This window comes from Ambystoma mexicanum, chromosome 11 (genome assembly GCF_040938575.1).
Source record: "Ambystoma mexicanum isolate Mex_15411 chromosome 11, UKY_AmexF1_1, whole genome shotgun sequence".
NCBI classification, from domain to species: Eukaryota; Metazoa; Chordata; class Amphibia; order Caudata; family Ambystomatidae; genus Ambystoma; species Ambystoma mexicanum.
Window position 1 is genome coordinate 29,537,290 of NC_090934.1, and position 25,423 is coordinate 29,562,712.

General features: G+C 48.5%; 1 protein-coding gene across 1 annotated transcript in view; it reads right to left on the reverse strand.

The window, feature by feature from the left end:
• Positions 1-8,720: 8,720 nt before the first annotated feature.
• Positions 8,721-25,423, reverse strand: part of RBBP4 (RB binding protein 4, chromatin remodeling factor) — a 110,841-nt gene continuing 94,138 nt past the window's right edge. The window contains exons 11-12 of the mRNA XM_069622461.1: positions 22,448-22,558; positions 8,721-9,921 (exon numbers count right to left, since the gene is read on the reverse strand). Of these exons, the coding sequence (XP_069478562.1) occupies positions 9,856-9,921; positions 22,448-22,558 (177 nt within the window). The 3' untranslated portion in view covers positions 8,721-9,855. The remainder of the gene's footprint in view (positions 9,922-22,447; positions 22,559-25,423) is intronic.

Below are 25,423 nucleotides of genomic sequence, written 5' to 3' on the forward strand. Positions count from 1 at the left end.
GCGAAAGTCTGTCACCTTGAGCCATCCTCATCGTCGGAGGCAAACTCCGTTCCCCAGTTGGCGAAATCCGGTATCGGCAATGTCCATTGCCACCGTTATGGCGTGATCAGACACCACCTCGCCTTCCTGCAGAATTTCTAGGGCCTCTGCCCTTTTGTCATCAGGCAGGAAGTCTAGCAGGGGAGCCATCTTGAACCAGAGCTCCCTGTCGTAGTGTGCCATGATCGCTAAGGCATTGGCCGCCTTAATCGTCATCGTCGACGACGAAGGGATGCCCGCTGTGTCATCGCCACCGTCATAGTCCGTCCCGTCGCTGTGTCCGTCGCCGTATCCTCTCTAGGGTCCGGCGAGGGGGATGAGGGGTCCACCGGTCTCACAGGCACGAAGGGCGGAGTGGGGTGGACTCTCCTTCGCTTGTTCGGAGGGCTTCCCCGACGGGCCTGGTTCTGGATCCTCCATCAGGGTTTGTGGTAATCTCGTCATTATCTCGGTGCATAAGGATTGGATTGCTGACAAAATGGCCGCCGAGCTATCCTGGGGCTCGGGCAATGGCTGCGACGGACGGGATGGCCGCTCCACTGGGCCCTGTTCGTCATCATCGTTGCTATCTTCGATCGCGTCAGCAGGGACCGCCCACTGGGATCGAACCTCTCGTTGAGGCCTATGAACCTCTCGTTGAGGCCTATGAACCTCTCGTTGAGGCCTATGAACCTCTCGTTGAGGCCAAAGGACCCTTCGTTGAGGACTTTCTCGGTTTCCACCAGTTCCTCCTCAGAGGCTGATTCCGAGTCTGTAATGGCCACCGCCCCCCCACCCTCTTTCAGCTGGGGACTTCACAGGGGTCTTAGCGATGAGGTGGAAAGAGGAATCCCTCCGCGATGGCAGGGATACTCTGGGCCCGGAGGGCGTTTCCACGGGCGTAGTCTCAGCCGGCTTCGCCAGGGTCGCAGTGACCACTTCGGTAGAGGCCTTTGCCGGGTGTATCAAAGCCCTCACCACCTTAGGGGCGTCCTGGGCCTTCACCTTGGGGGAGGGTCAGCGCCTCGCTCCCCCTTCGAGATCGACCGGGTCCACTCCAGCGGCCTACCCGGGTTCTCGACTTCCTCTTCCCCGAACCAGAGCGCTGGCTCGTGGTTGAACGTGCCGGGGAAGTAGCGCCCTGCTTGGCAACCGAAGAGCCCAACCTTTCGGCGCTCCCAGTACCCGCGGACTCGCGGTGCTTGGCCTTTTGTTGGGCCCCCGTCGCCGGGGCGCCCTCACAGCACTTAGAAGCCAGCTCAGACTTCTTCGCCGTATCACCTGCTGTGCCCTTCTCCAGCCAGGAGAGGCGGGAACGACGATCTTGTTTGGTCCGTTCCGAAAGGTTCTTGCAGAACGCACAGTCTTTCTCCACATGCGTCTTGTCCTCATGAAGGCAGTAGAGACATCGCGAATGCTCATCCTTGAAAACGTTCTGTAATCCGCATCCAGGGCAGCACCTTAACAGCTTGGATCTGGGCGTCGAGCTTCCCTTGTCCTGGGCCATGTCCGTTGAGGTAGGCCGCAGATCTTCTGGAATCCTCCAAGAAGTATAAACTCGACGAAAACTTCACCCTTGAGGGGTGTAGAAGAGTTCCGAAACGGGTCCCCGTTCTCGGAAGTAGAAACGGTGGAGCTTGAGGCTCTATTAAACAGAAAAAATGAGAAAATCTCCTGAAAAAACGTGAAAACGCAGTAAAAAACGAGAGCTAAACACGAGGACTCCTACACTTGAGCGTGCAGTAAAAATCTGAGGATGGCTGCCAGAGGCGGGGCTTAGGGAGAGGGAAGTCATTGGCTGGGGGCAGTATGACCCAGAGATCAGTGATTGGTTACTACTAAGAAAGACAGATCAGAAATGAAACTGATTTTTTCTTTACTGAGGATTCCCAGCCTGACGGGGAATATTCTTGAGCATGTGAATCCATGCCAGGCCCCATGCTGGAGAAATGCCTTTTTTCAGTGCACGCAGCGTTTGTTACAAATGCCTTTATTTCCACTTGCTGTTCTTCTCTCGCAACAGGATCGCAGGACCGTGATGACCACTGGATTCTGAACCGGACCGTCAGGTGAGCGTTGCGAGGCTCAGGGATTTTGATCTATGGATCACCTCTGTAGGTTGCTGGAGCTAAGCCGGTGAGCGTCACGCTGCAGAGTCAGAGTAACGCAAAGCAAGGGCTGCATGCTTGGGTGTGGCTTATATAGCCAGCCACACCCAAAAGGCAGGACTGTAGTCATCAGTTTTGTCTATGCTAATCCCCCTCCATGTTGGAGGAACAGGAAGTGATGTGGATCCTTAATCATCCAGAGAGGAATGAAAATGGCGCCAGGCGCCCCAGGATTGGGCCCAACTAACCCTTCTCTTAATCCATTGGTATTTGAGGCCCACCTGTGCCTCGGGGAGGCCCTGAAATATGTGTGAATGTTGTCGAATTGAGGCTGGTGTAAGATGCACAGCCAGGAGTCGTGACAGTCCAAGATGGGTCTCAATCCTCCGTCCTTTTTTGGTATTAGGAAGTAAAAGGGAGTACCAACCCTTGTTCCTCTCCGTTACAGGTACCGGTTCTATGGCACCTTTCTCTAGCTTGTCTAAAATCTCATGCATAAGGAGCGGGTCTGGAAACTTGAAGAGTTGCTCCCCGGGGGATGACTCGGAGGAGTGTGTAGGAAAGGCAGGCAGTAACCCTGGGCAATTGTTTCCAATGCCCAAGCATCTGACGTAATAGCCTGCCATTCTGTCAGATGTTGAGTTAACCTGCCTCCTACTGGCGTTTTGTGAGGAGACGCATCAGAGGGGTTTTGAAGCAGCTGACGCAGATGCCGGGGGTAAGGCAGCACCTGCTGATGCAGACTTGGTACCTTTGACCCATCCACCACAGGGAAATCGTCTCTGGCCCCTTTGAGCTGGCTGCTCTCTGCTTTTTCCGAATGCAGAGAAAAAACGAAAGGGCTTTCCCCTCCAGGACGTACCTGAGGGGCGATTTGGAGTTTGACGAATTGCACCCCCAATGGATTTGGCTGCCACTTTGGAGGTTTGCAATTTCTCCAAACTGTCATCAGCTTTCTTGCCAAATAGAGAGGTACCGTCAAAGGGCATATTTAGAAGTCTGGCTTGTACATCATGAGCAAAACCAGACTTCTGCAACCACACAAATCTGCGGATTGTGGTACTGGCCGCCAATGCTCTGCTGATGCTGTCAGCAGAGTCGAGACCTGTTTGGAGGAACTCACACATTGCATCCTACCCATCGTTGATGACATTCAAGAATGCGTCTTGTTCCTCCCCTTCTGAAGCCCTCTCCCAAAGGGTGTGGCTGCATCTCGCTAGCATGCAAGTGGCGTTAACTGACTGAAGTGCCATGCTGCATGCCGAGAAGACCCTTTTGGCCATGGCATCAAATATCTTGTCATCCCCATCTTGTGATATTGTGGGGTACGCAGATTTACTGCTTGACGAAGTCGCAGCCTGTACTTACTACCAAGCTCTCTGGGGTCGGATGCTTAGTTAAGTACAGAGGATCTGAGGCCGACGTTCTGTACGTCGCAGAGAAGCTTTTTGTTTACTGCAGGGATAACCACCAGTATTTCCCAATTTGCAGTCATCTTTCGCTGTAATGCTGCATGAAAAGCAACTATAGGTTCTTCTTGAGGTCCTTTATGTAAGATGTGTTATGTCATCTTGTTGGAAAGAGGGTGCAGGCGCTGACCACACCATAAACTCCATAATTCTCGCCTTAAGAGATCTATAAGACATCTCTGCATGCTCCCCAGGTTCTGGTCTGCCAAAGTTAGCCTCTGGAGAAGTATCTATGCCTCTGGCATCCTGAAGATCTTTTAATCTGATTTCCTCTGATATTAGCTCCTCTGGAATAGAAACTCTTAGTTCGTAAGGCAAACAGCCTTTCATGATCAGTCTTCCCCCTTCCTCATAGAGGACAAAACTCTGAAGTAATCAGAGCGTGGGTAAGGGGTAAAACCCATTTCAAGTGATGGGGGAGCCAAATTGGTCGACACTGCTTGAGATAGGGTTGTAATTGTCGATGTAGACGGCATAGGTAACAAACTTACAAACTGCGTCGATATACTAGAGTATGGCCTCAATGTCATCGAGAGAAATTGGAATTCTACTCTATGTCGTCGATGTGACCGAAGCCCCTTGCGACACCTTCGAAGGATCCTTCGATGCCCAGAGTGCCTATGGTGCGGTCGGGGGATGAGGCTTCGATGGTCTCTCCTTCATTGGGGTTGAAGATGGCGCCAATGACGTTGTCTTATGTGTGGAAGGCGCCTTCGACGACGGCGATGACGCTGTCTTGTTCGAAGGGCCCTTGTCTCTACTCGAGGATTCATGACGCTCAAGGGTGTTTATTTGCTGAGGTTGACAACTCACTGCCTCTCTTTTTCGTCTTTCACCCGGGGTATCACCTCCAAACATCTCAGAGGGGGACAAGGCTGCATTCTCGAAGACCCTTAGCATTTTTTTGTCAAACTCCTCCCACGTAGCTGGAGAGCGGTGTTTAGTGGGGCAGGTGACCCTTTCTGGCGAGTTGGAAGATGAAGGGGAAGGTGATCTAGGACGCCTCTTTAGTATGTCTCGAACTGGATGAGTGGTGAGAACCGCTACGAGATCAAGCAGGAATGTTTTCTCCGATGGCGAGGAGACAAATGTCTCGACCAAGGACAATTTCGAAGGGCTAGAGGATTTAACAGTCTTTTTCCAGCTTCCCCCTACACTCCCTCAAGGTTTCCGCCATCATGGACATATATTCATCACACTCCGAACACTGTTGCTCTTAGCCCAGGCACCACACGCAGATCTTGTGAGGATTGGTTAACGGCATCTTTTTTCCACAATCCCAGCATTTTTTGAAACCGGATTGCGGCATCGACAAAGCGGACAAAGATGCCATCGTAGATTCAAAGAATTTTTCAATAACATCGAAGTTTAGCAAAGATTCACTGAGGAACCGAGCGTTGTGCTCCGAGGCTTACAAAGCGCGTAAAAACTGAACTGAGCAATGGACGCTGCGCAAGACTATATATACTTATGATGACGTTGGTGCAGATACGAGGCCTTCGAAGGACACCAGCTCGAGGGACGTCGACGCGCTGCACCCTCTACTGGGAATTTTTATTTTTTCCGAGGCCAGCAAGCTGGAAGTGGATTTATCAAAGATAAGGAATACGTGGGAGGACACATTCCATTTCGAAAGATCTGTTAAAAGCTTGTGACTTACACAGGACAGAATAATACCAACCTTGAGATATATTGATGTCTGTTTTTGTTGGTTGTCTGTACTACGACCTCATAGAAGGCCAACTAGGTTTGTAGTAAGATTTCAGTCACTTACTAACCCAGTCTTTGATAAAACGACTGTATACATTTGCATACAAGTAGTCTTAACTGATTTTATGTTTAGTGTGTATAAATAAAAATGTTTTGTAACATGAATGGTGAAGTCAGTGTGAAAGACCTTATCAATTTTGGTTTTGTGATAGGGCCAACAAGTGGTGCACCAAACAAAGCGGATCAGACTTAGAGGGGTAATTGGTTCCTTGTTTCGGTTGTTGTCTAGTAGATAAGCCGTCCAAAACATCCTATCATGGCCCTCACACTACAAACCATACAAAGGGTGCAAGTAAATGTCTGACTTGATGTTAAAGTGTTCAAAATATAAAGTAGAATAGCTCCAACAAAAATGTTTTCCAAGGTAAAGACCCTTGGATCCAGAGGTTGGTTCCCTCCTCCTGGAATCTTTAAAAATAGGATGGCGAAAAGTGTTTCTTTTAGACCTTAAGCAATAACGCTCTTTAGCAGCCTTTCTGTACAACCTCTTGTAACATTATAGATTGCCTTATATACTCCCTTTCCAGGACTTGTGTTTCTCAGCTATTTCATTATACCAAATACCATATACCACGAGGTACTTGGTACATCTGTCTATGGAAACACTTGTTCAAACTGCTCTCCCACACTGGCATCTTCTGCATCTATATTGGCTATGGGTTTGCCTTTGTATATAGTCTTGGCTGCATTCAAGCATTCTTCCTATTGGGTATCGAGTTTAGGTTTAGCCTTTGCGGCGCCCAAACAACATTTGTCATTTTCTGCATCAGTAATTTCGTACCAAACAAACGGGTCTTGTTGCGTCTGAATGCCCCAGGGTCCCCCCAAGCTTCTTTGGGCAGACTCAACGGTCTCTTCCAGAATTTCAGATTCAGTTTGCAGCTCTGCAGGACTGCTCCTTCACCCGCTTTCCACTGCGGTGAGTACAGGCACCCTTCCAGCATCCTGCCCGGCTCAGCAGCGACATCCGCTTCACCTTTCAGTCCGGACTGAAGAGTGCAGCCTCTTCAATCGGTCTGTCATCCAGATGCTCCTGCGCAGCTCCACAACCCTGTTCACGCACATCTTCTGTTCTGGTGGCCTTCTACGTTCCAGCAAGCCTTTTGGTGTGCTTCACGCTTGCGAGCCCCAGCCTGGAGGGTAACGTCCTCTCCTGCACTGTCTCTACCCATAGTGCGGTTGCCACCTTTAAATGTCCTGCGCACTGAAGGTTTGGAGAAACAACTAGCCGGGGTGCTGTATTTCAGGCTCCTGTCTCTTTGGACAAACTACTTCATCCTCCTGGTCTCAGTACCTGGGTCCCTGTGGGAGTCCATGGATATCATTGGACTTTCAACGACTACATGGCCTCTTAAGGATTCCACATAAATGTATATTAGAAACAAAAGATGTGTTGTAGGTGTTGGAGTCAAAGGTGGGGTCCTGACCAAAGTAGTTTAGAGAAGAGGTTTCTTGACTTCTCTACAGTGGGGAACCGTTAGCTGACAACAGGCCACTAGGAACTCTGGTATCGGAGGGTCTTCCACATGGGAAAGGGGGGCAGGGGGAATACGGCATCTTCTCCTATGAAGTTAGCACACCTCCCCGATAGTAGTCTTCCCCCAACGTGATCCTTCCTCATATTACCACCCCCAGGGTCAGGTAGCTACTGCCGTCCCCTGGCCACATGGGACGAGGTCACCGCCAAAGAATCCGATGACTCCATTGGATTCATCACAGCGTCAGTGTGGAGCAAATCCAGACAGGCCTAGTAGGAGAAAAACCGGGAACTGGTTGTGGTGGTTGGCGATGTAAGAGTTGAGACCTGTATGCAAAGGGACACAAGAGCATAAAGGCTTCCAAGACATTCTATCTTTTGGGAAACCACTCCTCCCCTCTTCCCCCCTCCCCCCCAACAAACTTTGGAATTACTATATTACGCCCAGAATATATATTTTTTTTACTCCAAACAAACAAAATAGGGCTTGGGAAGTGGAAATATTTTATTCCCCCATCTGGATCCTTGAACACCACAGAGGTCCCAGCCAATCCCGTTGACAGTCAATGATACTTGCAAAGTAATAGCACAGCTTTGACTAAACCTCCTACATTATTAAAAACAAAATCGCCCACAGTGTCAAAACTTGTTTCAAAAGCAAAGCCACATACACCTTGGCTGAGCAGGGATTAAGAAAAAAGGCTATACACAGTTATTCCACCAACATCCAACTCCAGTAGGAAATTGCTCATCCAGTTGAAATATGCAGCTGACTGGGGGCCAGAGTTGGAAAGGTCTAGTTAAACCCAAGCACTACAAGGACTTTGACGAGGCAGGGGGATGAAGTCATTTCAGATGTTATGTGGTCCAAGATGTGCATGCACACACGCATGGTTTCTCTTAACGCCAGAGTTAGATGTATCCAATAAAAGCTACTCAATCGCCTGTACTACACTCCTTACGCGATAGGGAAATTTGCCCGAGACCAATCCCACCCCTGTCAGAGATGCAGATCTAATGAAGCGGACCACGCTCACATGTTCTGGTCTTGTGGGCGCTAGCCCCGTTTTGGAATGCGGTGCTGGAGACCCTCTCCGAAGTAGTGGGGTTCTGTATCGACCCAGAGTCTCTTCTGTTTGGGCTCTGGGAGGGAGCTGAGGCGAAACGGGAGGCTAAATTTCTGAATGTGGCAGCGATTGTGGCCAAGAAATGCATTCTGCAATGCTGGAAGCGCAGATTTCCCCCCCCCCCCTTCCCTAGAGATGTGGCTGAAAGCCCTCACCTGGACACAATCGTGTGAGGAAGACAACATTAATATGTTGCCCAGTAATGCTCGCCCTACAAACATATGGACAGAGTGTTGTAGGTACTTGAACCGCAAAGTTGATCTGGAGCTTCTGTCATCTCCCCCTTCTCCTGAGCAGGGGACGGATCACACTGGGACGGATCACACTACACAATGAATGCCTCTACTGTCTTTGACCTCTGCTAGGACCATATGTGACCCTCTGTAGAATTTGTATTCTATCATTCACAATTTAAATATGGAATGTGTATTTATGTTTCTGTTGTAACTTGTGCTAAACCAGCTGCTACTTCTTGCCAATGAAGAAAAGTTTAAAAAAAAAAAAAAATGAAAAGTAGCTAATCTGGGAAGCCCACCACAGTCCACCTCCACATAGCTCTACCAATCAACATTTCATAAGTTAGAAGGCTTATGCACAGGAGGTGGCCAGCAAGTTGACTCAGCACAGAGCCTGGCACTCGCTTCACACTGGCAGTCATGTTCGAGCCAGTCACACAAGAAATAACATTTGAAAATCCAGCACTGGGTCCCACGGACTCGCACACCTACTGAAATAAGACACTGATCACAAGTTATGTATAAAAACAATTTATTCTGTCTGAAGCGCTTACAACAGCCTTCCCTTCCGGATTAAAGACCGGCGGCTACAGGAATAAATTGCCCCACCGCCCCCCCTTGGCAGGGAAAGGAGGTGTAGGATAGAGTGGTCTGGGATTGGTGCTTGAAAAATATGCACAGCTATTGTCCCACTAGCCAGTCATGCACTACTCTTATCCCAAGCCTAGGGTAGAGTCTGTGCAAAGACTAGGAGTACATACAACATCAGGTGGTCCCAGGATTTTGTTTGTTTCTTCTTAAAACCCATTTCACAGAAAGGAAAAACAATATGAAAAAACACAAAGACTGGTAAACACCGGCGACGGAGGCCCACCTGAAAGTGAGACAAATAGTTTTCCATCAGAAAAGGCCAAATTACTCAAGCATGTCCTTTGCAGCCCCTTTTTGTCCACAAACAAGGCGTACCGGACCATAGGTATACAGGCACTCATACAGAACAGCCAAGGGGCACACAGACATGCCAGCAAAGGCGGAACCGCACATATGGCATTATGATAACAAAGGAAGACCAGGGTAGGAAATGGCCCCATAGGATGTAAACACCCCACTGGACAGGCACAAAGACGTTCATACGTAGGACAGCATTCACCCCTCGGGAACACTATTCTGGACTACAGGGTAGCCCAGAAAACATGCAGGGTACGAAGGACCTGTTTATCTGAGAGCTTTGCTGTAACCACCATAACCAGAAGTTCTGGCATTCAACAGCCACCAGCATCAAATGGCTCTTCATGCCCCCAACATACTAGCAGCACAATTTGTTTTTTAAAACTTCAGAGTTGTAGATCCTTAAAACAGAAAACCCAACCTTTCGGTATACGTTTAAAATAAAAAAATAAAAAGCTAAAACAACATAAAAGTGGATGTTGGCCAAGCGTACGATATTTGCTGGGTGCTGACTTGGCACGCTGCATGCACCTGCTGATACAATAAGCTCACTTTCGGGGGGGTATGGGGGTGGGGGGGTTCGGGGAATCACAGTCCTAGTGCTGGTGTTGCAGGAAATGAATGAACACAAACATTGTGCATCTCAAAACCCATGTGAATCCCATCTTCTGGTCAGGTCGTCGGCAGAAGAATCAGTGGCTTTTAGGAGCCCTGGCCGTCTGGGTCCACGCTGCCCTCTGGGTCCTCATCGTTGTAGATATTTTCAGCCTGTAGAAATGGGGAACAAAAAACAGTTAATATTCATAGCCCAGTTAGCAATGAGCCAAATGCCTTTCTGACTAAAGAGCCAGACCGGTACACAGTAGGGCATCAACTGTCATGATTAGGAATAATGTTCCCTGTATCAGGCAAACAACCAGCACAAGGCTGTCCTGCACAGATTAGCTACTGCAGACAAGCACATTCAAGGGTCGCTAGATTTGAGCAGTAGGGGTGGGAAATGTCTAGTGCCTGGTTAGCTTGACACCAAAAGCTACCAGGAACTACTTTTGGCTGCCCAGACCAATTGATGCCGAACCGACACATATGTAAATTTAACTCTGTTTGGGACAATCCTTAAATAGGACACCTTTATACAACATTCAAAGCACAAGGGGTCATAAAAAGGGACACAAATTTTAGGTTTCCATCTCATCTGAAAGTTAGATTTGTGAAACATGTACTAGTTCCTCGTCCCCCAGTGGCAGCTCCTGGTCAATGGTTGATGCTCGATAGCTCAACTTTGAGCTACTTCTTACCCAATCTTAATTTCAAACCCAGAGGAGCACCTTCCAGTCTATCCTCGAAAGAACAGTAAACTGATCACTCCAACTTCAGCAATTCATGCATTCTAGGTTAAAAGGGGTGTGGAAACAGTCTTCTGGAGGAGACCGACTCCTCAGGGGTCAGCTCACAACACACACCACTTTTTACTGGAAATCCCAAAATGAAGGGATCCTAAACGCCAAGCTAACTGCTTTAATACGTCGATTGCGATGTTCCACAATGCTCAGATCTGCTTCCTGATTAGACCACCTCCCTTTGGGCCCCTGAGCAGTGCTTAAGCCGACATTAACATAGCACAGGAAGAACGGAATATGACAGGTTTCGATCTTTGTGGATAAAAATGCACTGGGAAAGGAAGGTTTTATTAAAAGCCAACATGGATATGGATGTGTGATGTTGGGTTGCGCATTGGCACAAGGTATTCGACAATTTAAGAGGCAAATCAAAGGCATTGAACCATCTTCCAGATCTAAATACATTTCTAAATGCAGACTACATGAGCACTTTGAGATTGGCTTAATTTGCTCCCAACACGATCAGTCAGAACGGGTAACTTTGAAACATCCGATGTGTAGCTCTGGCTGAGTGGAGGATTGTATCTGTTTATATTTATAAAACAACCTTGAGCACCTACACAAGAGTGTTGGGCAATTGTGAGCAGGGGACGGTGGCACATCCCTACCCTTTGCTGCGACTGAATTTATAAGGATAGTAGATGCTTTTAACCAGTTTATACATAATGTATTGATGGAATTGTTGCTATGTATGCTTTTATCTGCATATTACGCGCGCTTCTCCTTTGTATAATGGAATATTGTAAATTATTCATTCATGTGATGTGCTATGATGTGTGTTAGGACAGTTTTCCTGAAGTCCAACTAAGGGCTTAGTAAAACCATTAAACTGAGACAGCACAAGACTCGCTCTTAGTATAAGGCTGTACCACCCAAGCATATGGTCGTGCAGACAGAGTAGCCAGGCTGATCGTAGGGAGAGAGGGCTGTAGGAAAGTACACTAAACTTGTAGTATACCAAGGATTCAAAAGAAACACTGACAACCAGAAGTATTTAAAAAAAATAAAAGGTTTATTATAAATACAAATAGGCCAAGTTAAGTTTTGGGGTAAGTACTGGTCAAAGAACACATTTATAAAATCAACAATGCTTAAAAAGGTACACAGACCAAAGCATAAAGCTTCTTTAGAATACCGAACATGGATTAAGTGCTAGGAGTAAGTTGCAAGCAGCTGTTAAGTGCCTGGCAGAGATCACTTGGTAAGAGTGGTCAACTACCAATTCAGCAAGTGCAGATAGCACAGGCCGGTGGGTTCCCAAACGCAAGTGCTGGGAGTGGGTAGATGGTGAGGGCTATAGGGGAGGGGGGGGGCAGATAGGAACCAGAAGGACCTGGTTGCCAATCACAGCAACTGTGGGATTTAGCTAGGGAGAGAGAGGGTGAAGGAGGTGAAAAGGAAATTGAAATTTCCAGAATTTGAGGCGATCCGGCCCAAGACGGATCCTAGGAAAGATTTCCCTTAAGTGCAATTTTCCCTCCATTTGTGAACCCCCCAAACTATTTGCTTGGAGTACCTAACCTCACTTTTTCCAGTGAAGCACAGCCTTCAGCTGTGCTCCTCTGGGCTTTCGCTCATTTGTCATGGGGCATCCGTCACGTCCTTCGGGCTGTCCATACTGGGAAATTATGTTTCCCTTAGTCTTTGTTGCCCTAACTTTTTATCTATATGCCTTATCTATGTGGCAAGTACCTTACAACACTTGTACACATAGGGGTCCTTTTGTTTTAACGCCCTAGCCAGCATCCAAGGATTGCTTGGTGTTTATACAAGTGTGCCTAGGACAGGTGGCAGCAGTTTAAAGTATTTTTACTTCGTTTTTATGGACCATACCGCATTTGGCCAAAGACCGCCCAGTGGCAAAAATGCCATGCCACAAAGTCTTTTGTTCTGTCCTTTGGCCATTTTGTCCCTTTGCCTTGCCCCATGCTGAGAGAACAGAGTATTCCTTATTTGGGGATGCAGGCTCCTGTGAAAACCACAACTTTCGCGGGCTCCTGCATGTCACGTGTGCTAGGGCACAGGAAGAGAGTTGGGCCTGTGGTCCCAATCCACACTACTGTTGCCAGTAGGTCCGGTAGCCATGAATGATTGGAACAGTGGGCCACGATTGGTCCACGCCTGGAATGCATGCAAGAGAGCAGCTCTTCCATTGGCGATTTGAGCACGATTTGAATCTTGGATAACAGAAGGGGCTCTGCATCCATTTCAGGTCGATCTACTGAAGCTCATACCGAACCTCACAGCAGAAATCAGCAGGATTGTTGTCAGGCCTATTATGCTGATTATTGTATATCATTCTGAAATGTCCAAGGCCATATGAAGGATATCCCATGTCCCCCTCCCGTCTTGGAGCACTTTGAAGCACTTGTTTTGTGTAGAAGCGCTTTATCAACAAACAATACAGAGCCAAGGATCCTTAAGAAGAAAGCAGAAGCAAAGAACTGCTGGTGCCGTGCTTGGAAGGCATAGCACCCGGACCCCCGTTTCTTCCATCGTACCAAGGCGGCAGCAAGATAACTTCACCTCTTTGGAGTATTTGGGGGGGGGTGGGTGCAGGAGAACAACTACTCTCAGCATCTCCTACTTACCCTGCAAAGAGCCTCTTTGGAAATGTTCCTGGACCATCCATTGAACTGACCAGCTCGAACCCAGGGTATTGCACAGGAACGCCGCAGTCCTGAGTTGAGACGAGATTCTGGGAATCGCTAGTTTGTGGTCCTGGGCTCTCTCAGGGCAAGCCCCGTTGTCCTAGCTCCTCTGGGTCGCGATTTAAGTGTGGGCCTCGCCGCAAGCATTCGCGGTCCATGCGTCGCTGTGGTGACCATCACTGAAAGTGCCTGCAGTTCCTGCCTCGTGTGTCCTGAGAAGAGCCGCACTGTAACAAACCACCTTCCTTCAAGTGCTGAGAAAAAGCAAACATCCCACCACGGACGACCGTCCCGTACTGCAGTCTTTTAGAGCCGGAGCATCCTGAAACTGCAGGGTTAACACCAACAGGCAAAGTGGGTTGGACCGTGTCGAGGGTCAGCAAGTACTTTCCTAACTTAACAGTGGCCCCCTGGCACATTTATCCATTTTTACACACAAGTGACCCTCAAAAGATAGTCACCTTGGCTGGGATAGCCTGCTCTCCCCAGCTATTCCTGAACTGTGTCAGGTCCAGTCTGAAATCTTCCAGCAGGAGTGAGGCTGGTCCACCAGACCCCCCCTACCCCTGCACCCCACAAGTCTGCCTGCCCAACAGTCTCAGTACTGACATAACTACCAAGCTGGCAAACCCAAGGGGAAAGGGGAAAACCAAAAAACACAGGTCTTCTCTGGCACCCTCCGACGCCCTCTTGGACTGAACTGGATGGTTGTGTCTGTGAAGACCTACACATTAATGACAACAGGTTACTAACTGCTCTGCCATTATTTCTTACAGATAACTTTCACTTGCTTTGCCACCCTGTTCCCTCCATACCTGCTGCCTATGCCTTGGTAGCGGCTAGGCTTGGTATCTTTTCTGCTGATGAATGCTTAAAAAAGTCAGTCTAATGTAGATTTCCAAAGTGCTGCTGTTCCATTTTGAATCTTGTGGATTGACTTGTCTTTACTTGTATTATTTCTTGACTGCTCACTGCCGCCTTTAAGTTCACAAATTGCTAAACTGTGGCTGCATGCGTGGCTTTTCACTACTACGCCTTCTATTGCTTGTAATCGACTCAAAACACTTGCTCCTCAGCACTCACTGCAACTGAAAACTAACCTGCTGCTCTGCTTCCCTTGCCCTGTAGCAGAACTGTGTGTTTACGGTGCGTTTACTCCGATAACAAGAAACGCCTTTGCGACTTCTCTTCGTGGCGAGCGAACCTGCGTTGATTCAACTTAACTTTTAACATTGCTGATTGCTGACACGCTGAAACCCAATGGCTGTTGAGTTTTGGATTTTGACTTCTTCCTGGAAACAGATTCGGCTCGTCGCGTATGGCACATTCGCTACGTTAGCAGGTTCTTTCCTCTAATGCCACGCGGACACCAAGATACGCGCAGACTACTATATAAATACTACTAACCTCTTACGATGGTTTGCCTACTGTTAATATTTACATATATTAGTGTTAATACATAGTCACGCGAGGGACTCCGACCGCACGCGCGATTAATAATTAATACGTGAACTGTCGAACTAGAAGTTCATCACACAAGCGCGCGCAAACGAGACACCAGCTGACTGTCTCTAGCAAACAAACTTTGCTTTCAGTACATACAAATTTCGTGTTCTAAAGCCAATCACGTTAAAGAAATAGTTAATTTACTTTTCATATTTAGTTCTGAATTCCTATCAACTGGAAAGTGTCTAATAGTTTAACTGAAAGAACTTTGCTTTCTTCAGCTGTATTACAGCTTCAGAAGATTGCACCTGCTTGCTTCTCTGTAGATTCTGTAGTTTCTCCAATTCTCATCTTCTGGAACTGATTTTTAAAAGGATTACTATAACTAATTTACAGAACTAAGAAGCTGTGACCGGTCCTTTGGGGAACTACAATGAAAGGCAGTTTAGAACTCCCAGTGAAGTTCCAAACTACCTCACAACCAGGGCCCTCCATTCACTGCTGCAGGGCTGAGCCTCCATCTTGCACTGGGGAAGGAAAACAAAGGCTTCCTGAATGCCATGTTAAGGAAACATTTTAGAAACATTTCATAATCCCAATCACTAACCCCCCCAACATCTACATCCACTTCCATACTTAACTGAATCCTCCTGGTCACCCCTCCTGCACCTCCAGTTAGTGTTTTAGTAATGTACATTTAAGTGAAAACCTAAATGGGTCTTTAAAGTGTGTACCAATGTACCATAGAATCCTGACACTCCGAAAGTCACTCTATCCGAAAGTGTAGGAATAGGACCTTTTAAATCACATCAAGCCCCTTCCTGAGCAGCTACAGCCCGATGAAGTGAACCCGCTTTTTTATTTACGCACAACTGTACTATCGCTAGTCTCCTCTCTTCATAGGGTTGGACTACATAAGTTCGGGATTATTGATGAAGGACTGCCTGAACAGCCATCTGTTTAACCCTTTTACTGCTACAGGTCATGGTTATTGTCTTTCCCCACCACCAGCCTTAGCCTAATCGCATTCTTGTATATATGTTAGGGCATGATGAAGTACGTACTTTTAGACCCGTTAGACTTTTCCAGACAGAATCATTTACTTATCCAGCCCCCCTTCCCTATTCTATTGCACAAGTTCACTCAGGGGCAGAAGAGGGTCCCGAGTGGTCTAGGAACCAGCTGTAGGCAGGCTGAGATAGGGTTCTGCTGCAGGAAAAAGTCAGATTTCCTGTGGAAGACTGTTCAAGTAAGTTGTTCACTTTACAGTTAGTTAGGGTCCAGGGACTTGTGATATGATAGTTTATTTATATAGCGCCTATACACAATGTGTTTCAAAGTGCTTCAAGGCAAGGGAGGGAACAAGGAAAAATACAATGACATTCTTACAGGCCATGAACAGTAAGGATGTGAAATTACCTACCGTACTCGGCCTGACGACATGTCAGATGTGATGAACGTGATCGTCTTGCTGGACTTTTGTCACTTAATGGAGCAAAGATCGCTCCGCTGCACTGAACTTTCTTCTGTAAGCTCACTGAAAGCCATTGTGAGCATGCCATTCCAAGATGGCTGTGCCCTCTTGATTCGCACTGGAGTGCTGGGGCTGGCGTGAGTGGGGCCCAGGATTGGCCGTGGCCTGCAACATCTTGGCCAATGAGGAGGCCGGCAGGCTTTTGGCCGGCCCTCCTCCAAAGGCCCGAACCTAAGGCCCCTTTGTCTACCCCCGTCCACCACGGTACGCCGGATCGCCTGCCCTAGTGAGTGTCTGTGTGCCCCCATGCCCCCCCGTGAGTGTCTGTGTGCCCCCATGGCCCCCGTGAGTGTCTGTGTGTGCCCCCATGCCCCCCCTCCCCCGAGTGTCTGTGTGAGCCCCCATGGCCCCCCGTGAGTGTCTGTGCCCCCATGCCCCCCCCCCCCCCCCCCCCGAGTGTCTGTGTGTGCCCCCATGCCCCCCCCCCTCCCCGAGTGTCTGTGTGTGCCCCCATGGCCCCCCCGAGTGTTTGTCCCCCCCTTGGCCCCCCTCGAGTGTCTGTCCCCATGGCCCCCTTGAGTGTGTGTATGTGTGCCCCCCCCATACCCCCCTTGAGTGAGTGTGTGTGCCCCCGTGTGTGTGTGTGCCCCCCCATGCCCCCCCGTGAGTGTCTGTGCCCCATGCCCCCCGTGAGTGTCTGTGCGTGCCCCCCCCCGTGAGTGTCTGTGCGTGCCCCCGTGCCCCCATGCCCCCCCGAGTGTCTGTGTGTGCCCCCATGGCCCCCCCGAGTGTGTGTGCCCCCATGGCCCCCCCTCGAGTGTGTGCCCCCATGGCCCCCCCTCGAGTGTGTGCCCCCATGGCCCCCCTCGAGTGTATGTGTGCCCCCCCATACCCCCCTTGAGTGTGTGTGTGTGTGCCCCCCCATGCCCCCCCTTGAGTGTCTGTGCCCCATGCCCCCGTGAGTGTCTGTGCGTGCCCCCCCCGTGAGTGTCTGTGTGTGCCCCCCCCCCCGTGAGTGTCTGTGTGTGCCCCCATGGCCCCCCCTCGAGTGTGTGCCCCCATGGCCCCCCTCGAGTGTATGTGTGCCCCCCCCATACCCCCCTTGAGTGTGTGTGTGTGTGCCCCCCCATGCCCCCCCTTGAGTGTCTGTGCCCCATGCCCCCGTGAGTGTCTGTGCGTGCCCCCCCCGTGAGTGTCTGTGTGTGCCCCCCCCCGTGAGTGTCTGTGTGTGCCCCCCCCCCCGTGAGTGTCTGTGCGTGCCCCCCCCCCGTGAGTGTCTGTGTGTGCCCCATTGCCCCCCAGTGAGTGTCTGTGTGCCCCTTGCCCCCCAGTGAGTGGTGTCTGTGTGCCCTCATGCCCCCTAGTCAGTGTCTGAGACCCCACCCTGCCTTGCCCCCCCCTTTTTGGCTCTGTGTACCTCCCCTTTACCTGCCTTCTAAACCAGTATGGGGAGGGGAGAGACGAGGTTGCTATCATACTAGGTCCAGGGACAATTATGATAAGAGTAAGTGCATAGAAGAAAGTAAGGGGAGGATATAGGAAAAGGGAGAAGGGAAAGGAGGAGAGAACAGAGTTAGCAGTCAAAAGAGTGGAGAAGCAAGAGGGGAGAGTGAATACAATTGCAGAGTCAGAAGTAACACATAATGTTGCAAGCCAGGATACAAGATGAAGATGGGAACAGCATGATTCAGGGCCACCATGAGTACAAGATGCAAAGGAAGTCCAGCATGAGAGCTGAGAAAGGGTGACACACCGTGAATGAATGAAGTCCAAAAAAGTCAAATCCAGCATTGGCCACAAGACGGTGATGGTGAAACCAGAATCAGGACAGACTCATGCAGACGTAGGCTGAAGAATCAAGCAAAACAGGCAACACCTGTGTGCGAGAATGGTGGGGGCACAAGGGAACATCAGAAGGGGGGGGGGACCAGAGGCAGTGGGGATGGCGTGTGGGGACAGAGGGAGTAACACATGTTGGTGCATGCTTACCTGCTGTCTGAGCAGGGGATCGGGCCCTGGGTACTCCTGGTCCGAACAGGACCAAACAGAAATTTACCTTTTCTTCGTCTGCCCTTCGCTAGAGACGCCTGGGCGAGAGACACCCTTGATCTAATAGTTAAGAGCAGGAAGGAAGAGGCAGGGCTAAGAAGGTGGGTGTTGCTTGGGTCAGGTGACCTAGATCCACTTGCACCTGCTCCCAACCTGCAAAGGAAAAGAGGCTGAGAAGACACCCTAAGAGGATCCCAGCAGGTACCATGGGTGAACTGGATGAAAGTATTCCCAATCACAAGAACACTCCAAAGTTTAACAGGAATCAGAAAGGCCCAAGGTAAGTTAATACCCCAGCCAACACAGAAGATTTGCAGCAAGAAATTCAAATCTGCAGCCAAAAACTGCGTCATTGAATTCCTTTATCATGAAAACTGAAGACAGGACACAGGAAGGACTTGTGCATCAGGGATCACGGGGCAGGCTCTATGCAAAAGGTTCTTCACATGGTTTACCCAGCACAGGAGGTGGTTAAACAGGGGAAGACTTCAGGGTCTGCAGCCAAAAACCCAGTCGCTGGATTCCTTGTCATGAAGGCTGAAGACAGGTCACTGAAAGGACCTCTGCAGCAGGGATCAAAAGAGTTTTCGCGGCTGGATGTAGCTCTGGTTTTGCCACCCTTTTTAGGGGCCAGAAAGAGACTGCATATCGCTGATCGGATTCGCGTCACTTGCAAGGTCCAGCACTCTGGTGAGGGGACTTTTCAGACTTGATTCACGTCTCTGGAGGACAAGCACGATGCCAGTAAAGTTTTGGCTCAATACGGAATTCGTGAGACCATGCAATGCTCCATGGCTAGAGGTACCAGGGTCTTGGGATATTGCAGCCCTGCAAGGTCCCAGCACGACATGGGATGACTCAACATACAGGTCTTCTTGAGTCTAATAATTCTCACCAGGCTCTGGGGTTGTCGTTTTCAGAGTCCCCCAGGTTGCATGGAAGGGTAACGGCAGGCTCTGGTTACACAGCAGGCTCTCCGGTAGCTGTAAATCATCTCAGATGTGTTTTCTTCATCTTCCTCTTCGGAGTCAGGTCCAGTGCTCGACTACCTGTTCAGCTTCCAGTATCAGACTTTTACCTAGGAACCCAGCCAATCAAACAGATGTGCAACACTCAAACCTCTTCCTGCAGGTTTTGGGTGAAGAGTTTTTGCACTTTTGGAAAACTAGGGCAGTAACCCTCCTCCATAGTTCTCTTAGGGGTGAAAAAAATTGTCAGAAGTCTACAAACTTTTGTTCACACAGCTCTCAAACCTCACTCTGGTCAAATGGGATGAACCAGAGGGGTCAGGAGGAGGCAAAGTCTTCAGGAGAAAAGGGGTTCTCAGAATGAGGGACCTTGTTAGACAAAGCCTGAGAGAGGGGCTGGGAGACTTCTGAATACTCCTCTTGATGAGGACGAGCTTATCAGGTTATTCATAGCTGAAATAATGTTTGCGAGATTGCTTAGCTCCGGTGGATTAGGGAGAGATTGACGTGCCTGTATGCACCTTTGAGGTTTTCGGGACCGCCGAAACCTTTGGATGCATGCCGTGACGACGGATGAGGATTGGTAGGTGCCGCTGAAACCTTTGGCAGGCCTCTTGACGCCTATTGCCTCCTCTACCTGTCGAGGGAGTCCGTGGTGTTGTGTGTTTATCTTTCAGTGGTGCAGGTGTGTCCCTGTCGCCAGCATGTAGTCTCCCCCATAGCAGTACCGGTGGCCTGCCTGTCGGGACTGGCAACTGGGAAATGAAATCCGCATGAAGGTCTATGGCCTCCACATCGGAGCCATGGCTGCCGCTAGAATCCTCGTCACTCGAGGCGCCTCTGCTGACGCAGGAACAACTCTAGGCCTGCTGAATGGCATAGGCAGCCCACCGTTTCATCTTCTGATCTTTTAACGTCTTTGGCCGAGAAGTTGGCAAGACTTGCAGGATTGCTCGGCGTGAACACGAGGCAGAAATTTCTTACACTTTCGGCGAGTGTTCTTCCACTGATCCTTTATGTTGCATAACGGACAGAACTTAAATGGAGTCCTCTCCATAGCAGAGGTAAAGGGCGGCAGCAAGACAAGGGGAAAAGGAAATGCATTCTTAAATAATTAAACCCTGGGGCCCCACTCTCCCTACTGTATAGGCCTGGCCATAGGGCCGAGGCGACACGGTCGACAGCGTCGGCCAAAGCACCATTTGCCGAAAGTCGTAGACATCTCGGCGTAGGGGTCCACAGTAGCCTAAGACAAATGACCAACTGTCCTGGGAAAAGTTGTCTCATGTTTTTGAAATCTCTCTTACGAGCTCTGCATATGACGACCAGCTAGCTGGGCAGGGGGAAAAAACAATCTGAGGGACATCAACCCACAAGGGATTTTGGGTACACTACACGTCACGTTAGGAATAGTGTTACATGCACACCCATGTCGACGTCCCCTTTCGATCCGCGAAAGAAAGATGCAATACTCTGCGATTGCCACTAGATGTCGGACTATATGCACAGCATGTGATTCTGAGCAGATTAACAAACATACTATTTCAAAGCACCCACAGGGCAAAGGGAGGCAACAGGGGAGTGAAACATTAAAGTACACAACATTTTAAAACAGTGGAGGGAAAGGGGGAAAAAAAGGACAAACCTACTATGCCTTGTGAGTATTCTGAACGTGCAGGTGCAGCAAAGAAGAGGGCGTAAGTGCTGGAGTGTGTGTGCGCTTGTGGGTGAGCAACAGATGAAAGTGCATGCTAAGGAGTGCTATACCCAAAGCGGCTCCAGGCTGTGTAAGTGCAAACATCCAGGGAGGAAGGTGGGTGGAAGTGCTGAGGGAAGACAGAAGCTTGGGCGAATGCATTTGGGAGGTCAAATGAGGATGCAGAAGGGCCCAGGACATCAATCACAGCAACTGGGCTTAGAAGAGGGAAGTAGGATGTAAAGGAAGAAGGTCTTGAAGAGCTTCTGGAATTTAAGTGCTGCTCAAGGTACAGAGGGAGGGGAAGGTGGTTCCATAGGAGGGAGCCAGCTGAGGAAAGTGATCGACCTCTTGCCCTTTGTTTAGCAAAACGTCTTACACACAAGTTGGTGCCAGAGGAACGTAGAGTTCTAGATGGAGAGTATTTAGTTAGAAAGTTGTAGACAGTTGGGTCCCCATGCCCAGACAGCCTTCTGGATGATGCAGAGGGATTTGAATTTAATCCGTGCAGCAACTGGGAGCCAGTAAAGACTTTTCTAGGCAGTCCCTGGGCTTGAGGCTAAGGATAAGTCTTGCTGCCCTATTGTGGATTAGCTGGATGGGTCGCAGAGTGGAAGAAGGTAGATTCAGGAGAAGGCTGTTGCAGTAGTAGAACATTGAGAGGACCAAGGCTCGGGTAACATTGAGCCGCAGGGGGAAAGCGAGAATTCCTATGAAGCGGAAAGTGATTGTTCTTGGCAATGTCCTGAATGTGAGGGAGGAAGGAGAGAGAGGAGTCGAAGAGGACTCCCAAGTTTTCTGGCTTCAGAAGGAGCAGGCGCACAGCCCATGGAGGATGGCCACAGTGAAGGGAAGGAGGAGGAGGGAGCATGTGTCCTGATGGGCAGGATCTCAGTTTTACAGGTGTTGAGGCAGAGATCGTTGGAGGTGCACCAGGACTGGATGGCAGCTAGGCAGTCAGGGATGATGGAAGGTGCAAGAGGGTCAGAAGGAAGTCTGAGAGTTGTGTGTCGTCTACACAACACTGAAAGTTGTGGGAAAAGGGGGTGATGAGGCGTGCCAGCAGAGCAAGGTAGACGTTTAAGAGCCAGGGGGAGAGGTTAGAACCCTGGGGGACACCACAGGCGGAGAAGGAAGTAGGAGATGAGAGTTAGGAGTGCCGGAGGCAGGATAGATCAGGCATTGGTCTTTAGGCATTTCCCCTTCAGCATAAGCCAGAGCTTAGACAATAGGGAACATTCTGTATATGCCAACCTGGGGAGTAGGGAGTGGTATTGGTTTGGACTGGTATTGGTTTGGACGAAGGAGGTACTGCTGTAGAGCCAGCCTTGAACCGTCAAGGGTGTTGGGAGTGTTCTTTGAGACATCTGTGACAGCAAGGCACTTTTGATGGAGCACCATTAAAGTACATTATACAGGTGTTCAGAACAGGTGTTCAAAAGGCATGCTATCTACACGATGAAGTAATGTCTGCGATTCCAAGACATGTGTCCCCGTTTGTAGTAGGTTGTACAGCAATCAATGCAAAGCCAATGGCCTGATAAACTCTGGTCTGAAATGCCAGACCAAGGTTAAAACAAATGCCAGTGCCCTCCCAGCAGGTCACTCACCATCTGCCAGACTTGCATGATGTTGTCTTCTGAGACAGAGCAGATCACCCAAGGCTCATTGGGGTTCCAGGAGAAGTCTGAGATCTTGGCAGTGTGCCCACCATGAATAAACTAAAAAAAAGAAACAGTCCCATCACTGAACAACAAGTTTCAAGCATGACAAACTACATTTTCACTCCTCGATTTACACTCCAAAAGAAGTGCCTCACAGAAGCATGTGTATCGTGTACACAAAGAGCTCCACTGCTTTTAGAAAGCACAACACATCTCAATAAATGCAGGTGGGGATCAGAGCGCTCCCAATGCTTAACAGTATTTTCTAAACATCGAATGCCCTTGCACCAAACGGAATTGCACAAGTTCCACTGCCACCCCCAGAACACTAATAGGGCAAAAGGGAACTGTGGATGTGCTGGAAAATAAATACAAGAAGGCAAACAAGTGGGCAACAGAAGCACTGGCTGCATGCATGCCGGCCATGATGGCACCACCCATTGTGCTAGCCAATACAGAAGATTCAAGGTGTGTGCATTCAAAATAAAAACCCAAGTGTTGTCCTGATATTCAGACTGGTGCGCTCAAACCTCAGCCACACACACACACAAGCATAGCCTTTCCATGAGGGTGTAATTCACAGATTAAGCTGTGGGAGCGGTGGAGTTTATAAACTGACATAATGGAACCATAGTGGCCAGATAACTGTTGCAAGACTAAGTCACATAAGTGATGCTATACTAACATATGCAAGGCAAAGAGGAAGCTGTGCGAAGAAGGTCAGACGGCAAATAAGCCATGAAGCTCATGAAAATAAAAACAGAGCATATGCAACATACACAAGTACCTTGTGCCCATTACGTAAATATAGAAAGTTGAGTCACTCAAATCTCCCAATACTTGCCACGTACCAATTAGGTCAATCGTTATCGCCAATAGTTATCGCCTACAGTAATAGTTGTTAGGCCATAAGTTGATCATGCAATAATAAAAAGAATTTTAAAATGTACATTTTATCTTCGTTTAATAGACATAATTTAGCCTTTATTTGTATCGTGTGCTTCAGCAACAGGAGTTTTAGAAATGTTTTGCTTAAGACCTGCTAATAGTGGGGGGAGACGCTAGAATTGACATTCTGTGTTTCAGTGTTTAATCTGTTTAGACTCCATATCCTGTGAGACGCGAGTAAAAGCACGCTTTTATATCAGTAAAGAACTACAATCCCCAGAAGGATTGTAGTCCTAGAACACCATTTCCCTTCAAACCCCGGCACGAACGCACCAGCCCGCACGGGCAGGCACAGTCTGATTCAGTCTGTGCAAGGAGGTGCATGGGGTGCTCAAATCAGTTCATTTCTTACTTTACAGCTTTCCGGTACCCTCACTCTCGCTCATACAACCTATCACATGATTCAGACAATGAAGGGAGGTAAACAGTCTAACATGGTAGAGAGAGCAGGAGGAGCCCTATGGTGGAGACTAACGGAGTTAAAATTGGAAACCCAGCAATTAGCGGGAATCTAACGCAGACAAACGGTCCCTCCAGACAGGCAGAGGGGGGAGTAGGAGAGAGGAAACTTGATTATATATTTGTAACACAGCAAAGTTGAAAGTGGGGCTGCTAAATATGCAGTCTTTAAATAAACATGTTCATAATGTTTATGACCTCATTAAAAAGCAGGACCTAGACCTACTATGTATAACAGAAACCTGGCTGAAGGAGCCCATCGACCCAGTGTGTGAAAATGCAGTACCAGAGGGGTACATAATATACAACAAAAACAGAATGGTATAGGTGGAGGAGTTGCCGTCATAGCCAGAGACACTTTGAAGTTATACAAGGCTGAAGATGTACAGGCTGAGAGACAATTCAACTAAAACTCACATACACACCTAATGACAGTCTAAATATCATTGCTCTATACAGACCTCCTTCCTTAGTTTCGGACTTTGAGAATGAAGTTACCTCTCAAGTAACTAAGCTCATTTCAACCAATACGTCTACGCTGCTAGTAGGAGATAGGAGAGGGAATATGGAGGACAAAGAAGCAATACTGCTGGAGAAGTCCATGAAGAATTTGGGATTTCCAGTATTAAATAAAGAACCCACGACTCCAAGGGAATCAGTTAGATTGGGTATTTACCAATAACCTGAAATGCCATAATGTCATTATCGAACCATGTATATGGTCGGATCACTACTTAGTCACTCTTGAATTACAACTGAATACGTAGTCTATACAAACTGAAAACCTCCAAATCAAGGGGTGGAGTAGAAAAAACATAGGCCCTGATAAACTGAAACCATGCTTACAGAAGATTGCAGAGTCCTTTCTTGAAAAGGAGGACTGAAAGCATGTTTACGAAATACAACGTATGCATGCCTTGGTGGAAGAGACTGCCCCACTGAAACAGAAATTGTTGAGAAAAAATAACCACAGCATATGGTACAGTGAAGATCTAAAAAAAAAAAAAGAGGCGAAACGAGCCAAAGAAAGAATATGGCGACAGAATCAAACCCAAGTAAATAAAGAAAATTGGAAAAGTGCTGAACATATCTATAGGAAAGGTGTTAAGGATGCTGAGAAAAATTATAATAAAGAAAATCGAGGCAGCCTCAAACACATCTAGTAAAATCTTTGATATACTTAAGGGAATGGAAAACTCCAGGATACTTTCCCCACCTCATATACCCACCAGTGAAGACTGATGGGGTGCAGGAAGCTTTCACAGCCAAGATTCAAAAGGCCAGAAACAACATTATCACAGCCAGAACTGATGGACAGACCAGCTACTCCAGTTGAAACCATAAATAGGAAGTAAGAGAGAGTTTTAGGTTCTCGCCCATATCTGCGGATGATTTATGCAAGGTAATGGCTAAAATGAAATCTACTTCGTGTGCAGAAAATATTCTGCCCACAAAAATCATCTTGGAGCATAAAGAACTTTTCTCCCCGGTTTTGACGAGGATGGTTAATGCATC